The 17,090-nt window shown below is 36.5% G+C and overlaps 1 protein-coding gene across 10 annotated transcripts in view; it reads left to right on the top strand.

The window, feature by feature from the left end:
• Positions 1–17,090, top strand: part of LOC125663311 (uncharacterized) — a 72,041-nt gene that overhangs the window by 12,378 nt on the left and 42,573 nt on the right. For all 10 annotated transcript variants that reach the window (XM_056146416.1, XM_056146412.1, XM_056146413.1 and 7 more), the window contains exons 5-9: positions 73–196; positions 5,758–5,939; positions 8,796–8,855; positions 12,789–12,859; positions 13,188–14,255. In XM_056146416.1, coding sequence (XP_056002391.1) covers positions 73–196; positions 5,758–5,939; positions 8,796–8,855; positions 12,789–12,859; positions 13,188–14,255 — 1,505 coding nt within the window. The remainder of the gene's footprint in view (positions 1–72; positions 197–5,757; positions 5,940–8,795; positions 8,856–12,788; positions 12,860–13,187; positions 14,256–17,090) is intronic.

The following is a 17,090-nucleotide window of genomic DNA, read 5'->3' as shown; positions in this document are numbered from 1 at the left end:
AAAGTTATTAATGGCTCTATATGTCACTGTCATAGTTTCCTGAGATGAACGAGTACAGGAATATTTTAACAGGAGATGCAGCATGTGCGTGGAAGCGGCTGGTGGGACGGTTTTATTGGCTGAATGACAGCGAGATCGCCAAGCATCTGATAGAGGTCCATGATCAGTGGTGCGGGGACCAGTGTTCCCTCGAAAAGTAGGTATTATTGATAACTTTAATTGAGCAGAGAGCAGGTGAATTTATGGAAGATCTTCCATCACTAGAGTATCCGGTCTCAAGGTGTTCCGGGCCACGGACGTTCTGGTTAAAGCAGTGGCGGATCCAGGAATTTTTTTAAGAGGGGAGGGGGGTTCTACCATTAATTTTGGTTTTCAAAGAGGGGGCGGGGACCACCTTCAAAATGCGTTATTTCAACCGTTTTTAAGTAAAATTTTCTGACAAAAAGACTTTAAAATCTAAAAATGTTGGCGAGATCCAACTCCCAGCCCCCCCCCCCCCCCCCCCCCCCCCCCCCCCCCCCGAATCCGCCTCTAACTAGGCCTAGTTATACTCGCCCAACTAATTTGAAATCTTCGGTAGCCATGTGAACTACTGAAACTTACAAATTTTGGGGCACACCAGCACCAGCAACGGATCCAGGATTTCTGGTTGGGGGGGGGGGGGTGACATTTTTTTCAGAGGCATGGCTGCAGGGATCTGGGGGCCGCCATTGGGCCCTGGTGGGGCCCAGAGTGCAAAGCCTCCAGAAGCTCCTGAATTTTAGTGAATTTAAGAGTAAAATTTAACCATATAATTAGCCTTCATATGTGAAGTTACATCCCCTCTTGCAAACAGAAACACCTTTATCAACACTACTAAAATGAGGCAAAATTTATTATCAGTAAATTTCTTTCTAGTCAAACTTATTTGCTCGTCATTGAGCTGAGTCCATGCATCTCTTTGTATTGCGTGGAATTGAATCCCTCTACCCACACCTCATAGGCAGGTCCAGGTATTTGTGAAAGAACACACCTCATAGGCAGGTCCAGGTATTTGTGAAAGAAATATTAAGTCTAGCACTTGATTGATCTTTTACAATTTAGCTACTTTTCACAATCTCCAACCCCACCCATTTACACTTTTTTTGCTTGTGTATATACATAAAATTTTAGGGAGATCTTGAGACAGTTTATACATGCAAATTATTCGTTTTAGCTACTTGTGTTCTCACGTTCTAGTAATTTTTATCCCTATACTCAGATCTGATTTTAAATCTTTAAAAAAAAGCTGATTTAAAGGTTACTCCCAATAGGCCAGGGGTCTGGGGTAAATAGTGCAAAATCCTGCATCCTGAGTATTTCCTAGCACTTAATTCTTTTTAACTTTTAAATTGTCTGCTTCTTTAACAACATTTTTATGTTACATATGGCTAAGTATTCAGTAAAGAGTTGCCGGTGTGTGACAAAATGTACAATTTTGAAAGTAGCTGTTTAAATCATGATAATATGATTTTCTGATAGGATAATGGTTCTAGATTAAGATTTTACATGTAAAAAGATAGTTATTTAGTGGAAAAACATAAAATTAGGGGTGAAACGATACAGTACCTTCTTGATTCGATTTTCGATACTTTAGTCTCGATTTGATGATTTTCGATTCGATTTAATAATATGTACCAAATTCTTTATAATGCTACGATTTTCTTATGTTTCGTTGTATTGATTTCTCTCTGCAAATAAATTCTACATAATGTAAAAGTGTTTAACATAAACATGATAAAGCAACACTAAAGCCAAAATGTTGCTATACCCAGGATTTATACATTGGGGTGCATTTTTCAACTCGACTGCGTCCATTTTGATAGAGCAAAGTTTACTCGTATGTTGATTGGGCAATTTTCAATTCCATTGGCTAATCAGAAACCGTGTTATCAAGAGCAATGTGTACTATGATTTTAGAACCGTATCGAACCGAAACAGACCCCTGAATAAATCGAACATCGAATCGAGACCACTACATCGTGATTCGGCCGAATCGTGATTCATCGTTTCACATCTACATAAAATTCGACCAAAATAGCATGTTAGTCAGTGGTCATGTTGGACGTAACAAGACATTTAAAAATGCATTGTTTCTGTTTATATGAAGGCTTTGTTTACAGATCTATACCAGGGTTTGACATTTACTTTTTTGAGCACTAGACCAGTCGGGCTACTTCAAATGATTTTTACTAGACCTGACTTTATATCCACTAGCCCTGACCAACTTTCCAGAAAAAAACCCTGATAGTATCTCCATATTTAAATACTTCATGTAGATGACAAACCTTTACGACGTAATTTATTAACTTGATAAACACTTTATCATAGTCAATTCAAATAAACTGTTTAAAATTAACATCGAGTAGATGTCGTAAAACATCACTACCGACCGCGACTTATTTATTAGAACTAAAAATAGAGATTATTCCACCACACGGTTCAAGATTGGTAGTTTCTTATTTATTAATATTTAACACGACCAGTCGGACTAGTAAATCGACATTTTACCCGACAGGACCTATCATTTAGTAGACTCGGTCGGTCGGACGTGCCTTAGTGTCAAACCCTGTATACATTAATTTTTCTCTGACAGTTCATAAGATCTTCAATTTTAGTATATGATTTTGTTAAATTTATCATAAATTAGCTTGTAAGTTTAACAAATATTAAAATATGTCGGACGAACAGAGACATTTTTAAATGAGAATTTGTTCAATTTACACCATCCAAAGTCAATGAAGAAATTCAAATTATGTTGTTTATAACAGTATCTACAGCTGGTGTTCTTCTGAATCAGCTAAGATGTCAAATGGCTCATTATGAAATAAATAAATAAAATAAAACCATACAAATCTGTTGGACAAACAGAGGACAGAATCCATTTCTCATAATATGGCTAAATAAAGTGCTGTTTCAATGGGTATCCCCCAGGAAATGCATTTTTTCCTATTTTAGAATATTCTGAGTAATAATTGCAGAATGTCACAAAATAAGCATGCAAAGAACAGGTGATTCAACACTTTATATTAAAATATTTTATTCAATAATAGAATTTTCTCTGTGAGACTGTTTCTTTTATCTCTTCATCACAGTGTTAATTGATTTGCCACCTGCAAATATAACTCAGAATATTCTAAATTAGGAAAAATTGCATTTTTGGGGATACCCATTGAAACAGCACTTTACTGAATACTTAGCCATATACTTTTTAAGAATTTTAAGTGATACTTGTATATTATTTCCAGATGTTTTAATTATAAGAAACAATATTTTTCAATAAAACACATCTAGCATAAAACACAAAAGTTAACTCCTTTATGCCACTATGCTATATAAGTACCAGATATATTGTTTCTACATTTAGATTGGTTGTCATAGGAATACTACTATTGGATATGTTTGACAGGAAAATAATGTGATGGTTTTGAAAAAAATATTAAATCATCACCAAAATATCAACATCATTAACATATTTTAAGTTTATTAATACATTTATGACTGTATTTTCACAATCTAAATGGAACAAGGGTAGGAAGACAGTCTGGGCAGATCCCACTTATCCTAATGGGATCCAACTCTCTTCCAGCTGAAACTTTTTACCGGACATAAATTTTTATTTTAAAAAAAGTCAGCACATCTTTTTTATTTCCTCTCGGCTCTCACCAGCCATCAACTTGGATGCGTTCACCAGCTGTTCACTGCTTTATTTGCGGCCTTTTTCATAGTGTTTTCAGTTAGAACTGCAGCAAAAACCATGGATGTGAATACAAATTTGACAGACTGGACATTCATGTTTGTCAGTCTGCATCATGACCTCCATATAAAACTAGGGTCCGCTTGTATATACAGTAATGCCCACTGAAGCGATAGCATTATAAGACAGTGCATGGCCATAAATAGACACCGTCTAAAAACACCATAGGAGTTGACAATTTTAACAAAATAAAGTCTTCCATGGAAAAATTACACTTGGTAAAGTCTTTCGACAGTCTGTTAACTTCAATTGTTAAATCACCGTTGCGTGAGGCACGCATGGAGGTACTAGCCACTATGTCAACCATCATGCCATGCTGTTAGTTACAAACATTATCAATGTTGTTTAGACGCTTGACACAATACCATGCAATTTTGTACATCATTCAAGTGTTTGAATGACTTCATCCCAATGTCTAACTAAAAAGAAAACCAAGAACCGGGAAAATGACGATTATTTTTGTTTTACATATCGAAAAAAAAAATTCTAGGGTCGGGGCTATAATTTAGGGTCGGACGGGTTAGCGGAAACACAACACATTTTATCAGTGGCCTAATGTGTGTAAAGTTATGTTTTAAATGAATTTAATATTTTCATTTTTAAAAAACCCGTTTAATTGAATTAAATAATTAGAAGAAAGTGTTTATCAAATTAATGAATTACATCGTAAACAGCCATTTTTCGTCGTTGAAATATATGCGGGAATGTCTCTATATTCAAATACGACTTCTCGTCCTCAAGGACAGATGTCCCAAGAGAAAAAAATGAGAAGGTTGTGAAGAAACAAAGCAGGGCTTATGAAATAGAAATAAAAAAAGGTTGAGGTCATTTTATTCTAAAATAAAATGGACAAAAGAATTTCCGTGACTGGTAGAATTTAAAGAAAAAGAAAATGTGTTTGAAAATAAAAGCATCAAATATTGATTGATGAGATTAAAGATTTGTTTGAGACAATTAAATACATTTTAGTTCAAATTTAATGTAAACTTGTAATTTGAATTAAGGATTGAAATATATATGATGAATCTATCAGGTGTTTTTTCCTGGAAAATTGGTCAGGGCTAGTGGATGTAAGGTCAGGTCTAGTAAAAATCATTTGAAGTAGCCCGACTGGTCTAGTGCTCAAAAAAGTAAATGTCAAACCCTGGGCCCATTTTGGGTCTGAATTTCGGCCCTTTCCCCTCCTAAAAATTGTCATTTTTCCCCAATTTAGCTTACATTTTTCCCCAGTAATAAAATTATGAAAGGAAAGTATACGCATATGAAAAAAATAAACATTAGATGTGACTTATAATATACAAAGAGTTATGGGAATAATGATTTGGATAGAGAAGTTGAAAATTTTAGAAGGTTAAACAAAATTAGATGTGTAAAATAAAGATAATATAATGTTTGACATGATTTTGAAACTTATTTATGATAAAATTGATTTTTCCCATTTTGAATGAAATGTCGACAATTTTTCCCAATTCGAAAGCCACAGGACCCTTGTAAAAAACGTAGAAAAATCACTGACTGGTGGTGATAAATTTGAATGATGCTATTACCATGAAGTATCTACCTTTCATATCATTTTGACGAAAAGTCTCGTTAGAATTGAATAACTTCATTTTTTTGGTCCGCAAAATGGGGAGGGGGTTCGGGATTTGTCAGCCCCTGTTCTCCTTCTTATGTAAAATATGGAGTTAGGGACTCTCACCTTTTAGAATCATTTATTAAAGATATGATTTGATTTTCGTTCTTTTTAGAGTACGCACTGATTTGTAACCTAAACTTTGAAAAATCTTAAAGGGGCTTGCACCCCCACCCCCCCACCCCATGCCCCCTCTAAATCCGCCAGTGCATATATATAAAAATTTTGTTGCCTAGAAATTAGTATATTATAAACATTAAAAATGGAAAAATAAGATTTGAAAATTTTCAGCTCAAATCATGTCCATGCCCCTTGAAGATATGTAGAGTCTCTATAATATATCTTGCAGAACATGTGACAAAGAGAAGTCAGGATCTGAGAGGTCATGTGACAAAGAGAAGTCAGGATCTGAGAGGTCATGTGACAAAGAGAAGTCAGGATCTGAGAGGTCATGTGTCAAAGAAAAGTCAGGATCTGAGAGGTCCTGTGACAAGGAGAAGTCAGGATCTGAGAAGTCATGTGGCAGACCAGGTAATTTTCATACACATATTTTACATTCATTGAGTGTCTTCTGCTTAATTATATAGCTGTAATTGGAGATTTGGGGGTGTATATATTTTGGTGTGTCTGTTGGTTGCACAGCTCACTTGTAGAGCGCTCGCTTCTTAACGGCGGGGAGGTCATGAGTTTGAGCCTTGCTTGTATCATGGCCGCGTCACACTAATGTGTTAACATATAGGTGACTAAATCTTCAATACAGCATAAATCTACCAACATTTACCAGAGAAAAAAATTTGAGTATCGTTGTAATTTTTGGAATGGGATACATTTAGTATATATGCTCTAACTGTTTGAGTAAAATATTAAATTTTTGTGGGAAAATGTGTTTTGTAGAAATCAAAAAATAAATTTATTGCCATCTTCATCATGTTGGATGCACAGGATAGAAATGTATGCATGTATTTGCTATTAAACATGTTGAATTTAACATAATTTGCAAATTGACACTTGTTGTGTATTCTACTAAAATTCCCCCAATTCAAGTCTCTCAATGAGAGCAGGCACATCATGATAAAATTCCACCAAATTCAAGTCTCTCAATGAAAACCGGCACATCACGATTTAATTCCCCCAAATTCAAGTCGCTCAATGAGAGCCTGCACCCCGCGATAAAATTCCCCCAAATTCAAGTCTCTCAATGAGAGCCGACACCTCACGATTTAATTCCCCCCAATTCAAGTCTCTCAATGAGAGCCGACACCTCACGATTTAATTCCCCCAAATTCAAGTCTCTCAATGAGAACCAGCACCCCATGACTTCTTGCCACCTACTTGAATAAAATCGCCACCTACTTTCTTTAGTTTAAACCAAAAAGGTTGTGCCATATATCATGATTAATATTAAACATAAATCATTACAATTATTTTGATATGTGAAATTGTACAAAATATTAATGACGTTTAAAATAATCCACAGACAAGTAGTGAAAAAAATAAAATTACTGGTTAGAAATAATCTTACGTAAAGGTGCAGCGATTAATTAACTGCTTCACTTCTATATCACATGAACTGTTACACTTCTATACCACATGAACTGTTACACTTGTATATCACATTAACTGTTACACTTCTATATCACATTAACTGCTACACTTCTATATCACATTAACTGCTACACTTCTATATCGCATTAACTGTTACACTCATATATCACATTAACTGTTACACTTCTATATCACATTAACTGTTACACTTCTGTCACATTAACTGCTTCACTTCTATATCACATTAACTGCTACTCTTCTATATCACATTAACTGTTACACTTCTAGATCACATTAACTGTTACACTTCTATATCACATTAACTGCTACACTTCTATATCGCATTAACTGTTACACTTCAATATTGCATTAACTGTTACTCTTCTATATCACATTAACTGCTACACTTCTATATCACATTAACTGCTACACTTCTATATCGCATTAACTGTTACACTTGTATATCACATTAACTGTTACACTTCTATATCACATTAACTGTTACACTTCTATATCACATTAACTGCTTCACTTCTGTATCACATTAACTGTTACACTTCTGTCACATTAACTGTTACACTTCTATGTTTATCACATTAACTGTTACACTTCTATATCACATTAACTGCTTCACTTCTAGATCACATTAACTGTTACACTTTTATATCACATTAACTGTTACACTTGTATATCACATTAACTGTTACACTTCTATATCACATTAACTGTTACACTTTTATATCACATTAACTGCTTCACTTCTAGATCACATTAACTGTTACACTTTTATATCACATTAACTGCTTCACTTCTATATCACATTAACTGTTACACTTCTACATCACATTAACTGTTACACTTATATATCACATTAACTGCTTCACTTCTAGATCACATTAACTGTTACACTTTTATATCACATTAACTGCTACACTTCTATATCACATTAACTGCTACACTTCAATATTGCATTAACTGTTACTCTTCTATATCACATTAACTGCTACACTTCTATATCACATTAACTGCTACACTTCTATATCGCATTAACTGTTACACTTGTATATCACATTAACTGTTACACTTCTATATCACATTAACTGTTACACTTCTGTCACATTAACTGTTACACTTCTATATCACATTAACTGTTACACTTGTATATCACATTAACTGTTACACTTCTATATAACATTAACTGTTACACTTCTATATCACATTAACTGTTACACTTCTGTCACATTAACTGTTACACTTCTATATCACATTAACTGTTACACTTGTATATCACATTAACTGTTACACTTCTATATAACATTAACTGTTACACTTCTGTGTCACATTAACTGTTACACTTCTGTCACATTAACTGTTACACTTCTGTCACATTAACTGTTACACTTGTATATCACATTAACTGTTACACTTCTAGATCACATTAACTGTTACACTTGTATATCACATTAACTGTTACACTTCTATATCACATTAACTGTTACACTTCTGTCACATTAACTGTTACACTTCTATATCACATTAACTGCTACTCTTCTATATCACATTAACTGTTACACTTCTGTCACATTAACTGCTACACTTCTATATCACATTAACTGTTACACTTGTATATCACATTAACTGTTACACTTCTATATCACATTAACTGCTACACTTCTATATCACATTAACTGCTTCACTTCTATATCACATTAACTGTTACACTTGTATATCACATTAACTGTTACACTTTTATATCACATTAACTGTTACACTTCTACATCACATTAACTGTTACACTTCTATATCACATTAACTGTTTCACTTCTATGTTTTTTTTTCCAGATGAGATTCCAGGAACACAATCCAGTGGAGGAAATAAAGACATCTCACTTCAGATGGAAGGTAGTGCCAAATTCATGGTCAATTTGTTTTTTGTATGCCACCATCGTGAAATGCCGGGGAATTAATGTTAGCTTTTTCTGTCCTTCCATCCTACCATTCTTTCATAATTCAGTATTTGTTTATTATCTCAGATTTACAAATTGATATTTGGTATATATAAACATTCATCCAGTCTATCTAAGTTACACAGGGGACTTTGAAAATCTTAAACAATTCAATGTTTTTGCTCACACAAGGACATTTTGAATTTGAATATATGCTGCAAAATACACAGGTCAAGTTCGTATTTGGGTTTTAAGTTTTGGGAGAGTTATGCTCTTTGGATATAGAAAATTTGAAACAATTCAGATTTTATGCCCCCGAGATCGAAGATCGGGGGGCATATTGTTTTTGTCCTGTCTGTCATTCTGTAATTCTGTCATTCTTTCTGAAACTTTAACCTTGCTATTTAATAACTTTTGAACAGTAAGTGGTAGAGCTTTGATATTTTACATGAGTATTCCTTGTGACAAGACCTTTCCGTGGGTACCAACATTTTTGACCCCGTGACCTTGACCTTGAAGTTTGACATACTTTTTGAAAACTTTTAAATTTGCTGATAACTTATGAACAATAAGTGATAGAACTTTGATATTTCACATGAGTATTCCTTGTGACAAGACCTTTCCATGGGTATTGAACCTTTTGACCTTGACATTTGACCGACTTTTTTTTTTAGGTCACCTGAATTCATTCAGGTGACCTATTGCTATCTGTTTTTGTCCATCGTCGTTCGTCGTGCGACGTGCGTCGTGCGTTAACATTTGAACATTTTCAGCTTCTTCTCTGAAACCCCTGAACCATTTTCAACCAATTTTGGCATATAGCATCTGTGGGTGGAGGGGAACAAAAATTGTGAAATTCGTGGTCCCTGCCCCCCTGGGGCCTGAGGGGTGGGGCAAAAACCATCAAAATGAGTGTAATTTTAAAAAATCTTCTTCTTTACTCCTGGACATCAAGAAGCCAAACTGTGGGCATAATTATAATGAGTGTTGAGCCCTCTACCAAAATTGTGAAATTCATGGCCCCTGGGGCAGGGGTTCTTGTGTTAGGGTGGGGCTCTATTGGTCATATAGTGAAAGTGTAGAAATTCTTTGAAAATCTTCTCTGTCTCTGGGTATGAAGTAGACAAACTAATAGCATGGTAATGATGAGCAAGGATGCCTCTTTATACCCCCTGCAACAAGTTGTGGGGGGGGGGGGGGTATACTGGAATCGGGTTGTCCGTCTGTCCGTCCGTCCGTCTGTAGACGCAATGGTTTCCGGGCTCTAAAGCATTATCCTTTCCACCTACTGTCACCATATCATATATATGGACTACCCATGGGATGAAGATGTTCCCTATCGATTTTGGGGTCAAAAGGTCAAAGGTCAAGCACACTGGTCATCGAAGTAGCAATATGGTTTCCGGGCTCTAAAGTGTTATCCTTTCCACCTACAGTCACCATATCATACATATGGACTACCCATAGGATGAAGATGTTCCCTATCAATTTTGGGGTCAAAAGGTCAAAGGTCAAGTGCACTGGACATTGAAGTAGCAATATGGTTTCCGGGCTCTAAAGTGTTATCCTTTCCACCTAGTCACCATATCAAACATATGGACTACCCATGGGATGAAGATGTTCCCTATCGATTTTGGGGTCAAAAGGTCAAAGGTCAAGCGCACTGGACATTGAAGTAGCAATATGGTTTCCGGGCTCTAAAGCGTTATCCTTTCCACCTACAGTCACCATATCATATATATGGACTACCCATGGGATGAAGATGTTCCCTATCAATTTTGGGGTCAAAGGTCATGCGCACTGGACATCGAAGTAGCAACACTCAGAAAAGAGGTAGTTTATACCTATTACCAACACCCTTTGGGAGATTGGGGTAAGCGGGGGGTATTCTTAGTGAGCATTGCTCACAGTACCTCTTGTTAAAAATTGTGAAATTCATGGCCCCTGGATCAGGGTTTCTGGTGCTAGGGTGGGGCTCTATAAGTCATATAGTGAAAATGCATTATTTCTTTGAAAATCTTCTTCTCTGTCCTTGGGTATTAAGTAGACAAACCAATAGCATGGTTATGATGAGCAAGGATGCCTCTTTCAAAATTGTGAAATTCATGGCCCCTGGGTCAGGGGTTCTGGTATTAGGGTGGGGCCCTATTGATCATATAGTGAAAATGCATTTTATTTCTTTGAAAATCTTCTCCTCTGCTGCTGGGTATTAAGTAGACAAACTAATAGTATGATAATGATGATCAAGGATGCTTCTTTCAAAACTGAAATTTATGGCCCCTGGGTCAGGGGTTCTGGTGCAAAGGCAGGGCTGACCACATAGCTATTCAATGTTTCTTCCATCCAAAAGTAAAATTCTTATATTTAAACACAAACCTAATTCAAACATTGGAAGGTTGTTACATGATACTCAGGTGACCTATAAGGCCCCTGGGCCTCTTGTTTTTTTTTTTTACATTGGTCATAACTTCTAAATGGTAAATATTAGAGCTTTCATATTGTACATGAGCATTTCTTTTGACAAGATCTTTCTAGTTGGTAACAAGATATTTGCCCTTGTGACCTTGGCCATCTTCGGAATTGGCCATTATCGGGGGCATTTGTGTTTCACAAACACATCTTGTTGAGTATTATCACAGTCATACATTGACATTTTGAATTAAAATTTGGGATGTAGATATTATTGAGAATGCATTTAGCATAAGTTACTTGCTGCCTCTTCTTAATGATTTTTGGCAGAGTTATGTCCCTTGCACTTAGAAACTTTCAAACAATTCAGATTCCATTTATTACACTCTACGCAACAAGTTGTGGAAGATGTGTTTTAGACCAATCTCCCCGTCAGTCCTGTTCTTGTTAGTGTAACTTCTCCGAAACCTGAGAACAGAATTTCATGAGACTCCGTAGTTAAGAAGGTTGTGTATTCACAGGAAGTTCGTTGTCCATCTGTCTCTTCGTCTTAAACTTTTTACATGTTTGATATCTTCTCCAGAACCACTGGGCCAATTTCAATCAAACTCAAAGCATTCTTGAGTGAAGGGGATCATATTTTACAAATGAAGGGCCGTGCCTCCTTCAAAGGAGAGATAATCACAAAAATGCAAAACTAGGGTTGGGTCATTTCAAAATATTCTCAAGAACCACAGGGCTTGAAAAGCTGAAATTTACATGAAAGCTTCCAAACAAAGTGGAGAATAAAGTTTGTGAAAATTATGACCCCTGGGATTAGGATGGGGCCACAATAGGGAATCAAGGTTTTACATACAAATATATATAGGGAAAATCTCTAAAAAAAACTTCTTCTCTTGAACCAATGGCCTAGGAAAGTAGAAATTTACATGAAAGCTTCCTTAGATACCGCAGATTCAAGTTTGTTAAAATCATGGCCCCCTGGGGGTAGAATGGGGCCACAATAGGGGATCAAAGTTTTGCATACAAATATATAAGGAAAATCTTTAAAAATCTTTTTCTCAAGAACCACTGGATCAGAAAGGCTGAAATTTACATGAAAGCTTCCTGACATAGTGGAGATTCAAGTTTGTAAAATCATGACTCTTGGGGTTAGGTTGGGACTACAATATGGGATCAAAGTTTTACATGCAAATGTCTAGAGAACCAAACTTGCCATCCTTAGATGTTTGTTGATATGAAAGGCTATACCTGCCTACAAGGACTTATGAAAATTAATGAATTTGTTGTCAAGTTTAATAATTAAGTTTGATAATTGATAAATTTTTAACTGTTACCTTTGAAAAGTTTTGTAAACCAAGCTGCTTGTACATGTATAATGATAGTATTGCTCAACGTTGTTTATTTCTATGATCTGCTGCCGCTTGTTTAATAAGTTTTGCTTACATTAGCATTTAATGATGTTGTTTTTTCTATGAAGTTGATGAAGGGGCAGAGTCTGTCAATGATGACTCAAGTAATGACGGTTTCCAGGACCCAGCAAGTGAAGAGGTCAGGTTTTTCATATGTTGACCCCAAAACAAAAAAAAATTGATCTGAATAAAATTCAAGTTATCTTTCCTTTTAAGGTATGACAACAGATAGGATAAAAGCTCTTCAGCCTGTTCACACATGCCCGGTTAGCAATCAAACAGAAACAGCCAGTTTAGGTGTTAGACTCGAAAATTTATGACAGATCTTAAATTCATTTATGCTTATAGAACTGTAGAAGTATTTATTATTTGAATGATATATGAATGGTAATCAATGCAGGAAATAATTAACATTGTTTGAAAACTTCAAAGATAGTTGTCCTAATGAAGAAATTTCTTATTCTCAGGAGGGTGATATAAAGCAGGAACCAAATGTTATGGATTACACTCCCCAAAATACTGAATCCACCTATCAAAAGGGAGATGACTTGCTCCCACTGTTGACCAACAAATGGACTAACTCAGGAGGAGATACCATTACACAAGCAATACCAGTTGTCATACAAGAACCAACAGACCGTGGTGAATATGAAAATTCTGTGATACAAAGTGTAGAAACATCTCATCATCATACACAGCTTACATCATCTGGTGCCACCTCTCATCCAGTCATGTCAGATACCAATATAGGAGTTGTGAAACAAGAACCAACAGACCGTGGTGAATATGAAAATTCTGTGATACAAAGTGTAGAGCCCACACAGACAAAGACTATTTCTCACCATCATTCACCACTTACATCTGGTGCCCCAACATCGCTGTCGGTCATGTCAACTAACATTGTTACTTCAGTCAAACCTTCAGTGACTCAGGGAATCCCATCAACAAAGGCTATCACCCTGAACCCTTTAGGGATGGGACCACGGTCCTTGTTTCCAATTATACCAGGTGTTAATGTGGCTCAAACACCATGTCCAGCAGCACCGAACCCAGCAGTGGTTGGATCCCAGACTGTGTTACCAATAGCACCACGTATAACTCAAACACTAGCACCACGTATAACTCAAACACTAGCACCAGGTACAGCTCAAACACTCAACTTGGCAACAAGTGGAAATGTAATACATCCACAGCTGTTGAATGTTGTAAAAAGAGGAAATTCATTATTTGTGGAGAATTCTGGTGTTCCTTCATCCACAGTAACACCCAGTCTTCAAAATCCTCCATTTACATTCGCTCATCCAGTGGGAATAACTCTCCAGTCTGCTTCCAGTCTACCCCCTACCATTCCTATGTCAGCTAACTTTTTATCAAATGTAGGTCAAGGTGGCTCAGTAGCTTTACAACCAATGTTGGTACCTGTATCAGGTGTAGATCTGTTATCAGGTGGGCATCAGGTATCAACTTCGTCAACATCTCTAAGTGGAGCAGGTGGCGAGCAAACAGATGGAGGTTGCAAACAAATGGATGAAAAGGTAATGGGGGAAACTTATACCAGGATTGCAAATAAGCACTCACCCACTCACCAAGAGTGAGAGTTTATCATGACCAGTGATTGGGAAGGCCATGCGCCCTGCGCCATAGTCCCATTCAGGTGAAAATTGGCGCATTGAATTATCTAATCCATGCGCCAAAGTGCGCATTCATTATCGATTGTAACTTACGTTTTCTTTTTTCTAGAATGAATTGAGTATGACTTGTACTTATTTTTTGTACTTTCATTTTTAATTCCTATGTATTCTGATACACCGAATCTCATTGGTTGCAGCAATACAAATCAAGATAGATATCCAATGAACTATTTCCTCTTACATCACATCTCATCACGTCTTCTCATGCTTATACTTTAGCATTTAAACTTCTGAAGTCTGGCAGGACAGATATAGAATCGACAGAAAGTGAAGAAAAAAAAACAAATAATGTAAAAAAAACCAATGAGAGACCGTCTTCAAATACCAATGCCAAGAAAAGCAATGATACCGTTGAGAATGGGACATTGAAACAAAGTAGAAACATTTTGAAGAGCGGTGGAAAAGATCATGGTCATGGTTCAGAGTTTCAATAAAAACAATAATGTTCCACTGCACATAATTTGCTATTTATTAAAAATGGTCATTCAAAATATGTTGATGGCCCATTAAATCTGAAAATGGCCCATTGAAAACTTGAACCGTGGGGTCATAGTCCCATAGGCCATTTTAGCCTTCCCAATCACTTCATGACAGCACTTACTTTGGGATGAGAAATCTGTAGCTCACCTGAGCTGGACGACTCAAGTGAGCTTTTCTAATTGCCATTCATCTGTCGGTCTGTCTGTAAACTTTTAACATTTTCATCTCCTTCTTTAGAACCACTGGGTCCATTCAGTAATAAATGGTACATATCATCCATGGGTGAAGTTGATTCAAAATTATTGAAATGATGGTCCATGTCCCCTTCAAAGGGGATTTCATTTGAAAATCATCTCAAGAAGCACTGGGCCAGAAAAGTTGAAAATTATAGGAAAGCCTCCTGACATCGGGTAGATTGAAGTTTGTTCAGATAATACCCCCCTCCCTCTAAGTTAGGGTGGGGCTACATTAGGAGATCAAAGTTTTACAGCCATATACAGTATAATCTGTCGAAACCGGCTATGTGTGGTTCCAAAGAAATTGGCCGGTTTGCACAGAGTCCGGAGTGCAGAATGTTGACAGGAATGAGAGTTGCTTCAGTTGTATTCACTATCTGTGCATGTAATGATTGCTATAACGTTTTATTATATCACAAAAGAATTCAAAATGTAAAAATATAAATGTCAGTGTTTTATTGTCGTGCTCATTTGAAAAAGTTTCAATTTTCATTAAACAGTTTAAAATCTGGGAATTATTCGCGCAATTTTCTGTTGGTAAATTGTCGATTACATCTACATCATCGCCGTTATCAAGTGCTACATTATGTACGTTCGTCAAGTTTGTGTTGTGTTCGTCTAAAATTTGTCTTTCCCAGCTTTCATTGTAAATGTATCGCTTTCAACTGTCTCAATTTGTGAAACGGAAACTGATGTAATGCCGAGTGGTCGACCAGACATGGTGAGTTGTGCTAGCTAACTGCATATCATCACTGTCTGACTCGCCGTAGAGCTCCGAGATGTCCACGAGGGGAAACCCTGCTTTTGGAAAACAACAGGATTGTTACCGATTTTGTTTCATTCCAAGAATATATCAAATTCATCGATTAATTGAACTTTGTCTTTTAATGACAGTTCTCGTCTCTGTCATTAGGGGGAGGGCGCCATTACCTCGTGCGTGGTGCTGTCATAATTAAAAAGTGCACCCCCTAAAAATCAGGTTTTATTTTAAACTGAAGGCGACTCATCACCAGTTGCACTCTTTTACTTACCTGTGGCTTCCCTTGAGACACCCTTTGTGTACACCATGTGTGATCGACCGAATACCGACAGGTTGGTCATTGTGGGGTGGCTGGTTTGAATGCGATGATTAGAGCTAATTACGAGCAGTTGGGACCTTGTGTACACCGAATACAATTAGGGTGGTGTATCAACGAGCGGCCGGTTTAAACAGGATAATTAAAGTTAATTGATAGCACTTGGGACTGTGTAAGCCGGCCGATATACAAAATACGCAGTATCCGGAGTACAGGGAATTATTGATAAAGGATTTGTTAAAGAAATGTTAGGGACTATATTTTATGGCCGGAATTGACAGAGCGCCGGAGTACTCAGAGGCCGGTTTGGACAAATTAAACTGTGTATATATATTTATATGTGTTTTAATGTTTTTTTAGTATATATATATATATATATATGAAAAAGATATTAGAATGTTCTTCTCAAGAACAACATGACAATGAATAGTGATATTTCCCTAGGTAGTGCAGATTTAATTTTTATAAGCCCGTTGTAAGATGGGACATATTATGTTATGACGCTGCCCATCCGTCTGGCTGTCTGTCTGAGGTCGTGTTTTCCGGACTTTTTCCATAACGGATGCATGTACAACCTTTAAGTTTGGTCACAACATCTTCCTCAAGAAGAGTAAGAGTGTGTTTGCTTTTCAGCTGGATTGGTTAAAAGTAGGTCAAACTGTTAAATTCTAAATCTTTATTTGTTATGGATAAAAGTATTGCCCTGAAATTTTGTCACAGCTCTCAGAGAAATACATAATCAGTTCACATGTCATATGGATTGGTGCACCATGACCTACTTGAAGACTTTTCTATTCAGAAGATGTGTGATATTTATTCAGAGTGCATAATCTGCATACAAGCTGAATTTCTTTGTTCGACGGCCGTATGTGGTACCCTTTGTGGTA

Source organism: Ostrea edulis, chromosome 8, assembly GCF_947568905.1.
Source record: "Ostrea edulis chromosome 8, xbOstEdul1.1, whole genome shotgun sequence".
Taxonomy (NCBI): domain Eukaryota; kingdom Metazoa; phylum Mollusca; class Bivalvia; order Ostreida; family Ostreidae; genus Ostrea; species Ostrea edulis.
The sequence above is the reverse complement of the archived record's forward strand: the minus strand, read 5'-3'. Positions and strand labels throughout refer to the sequence as shown.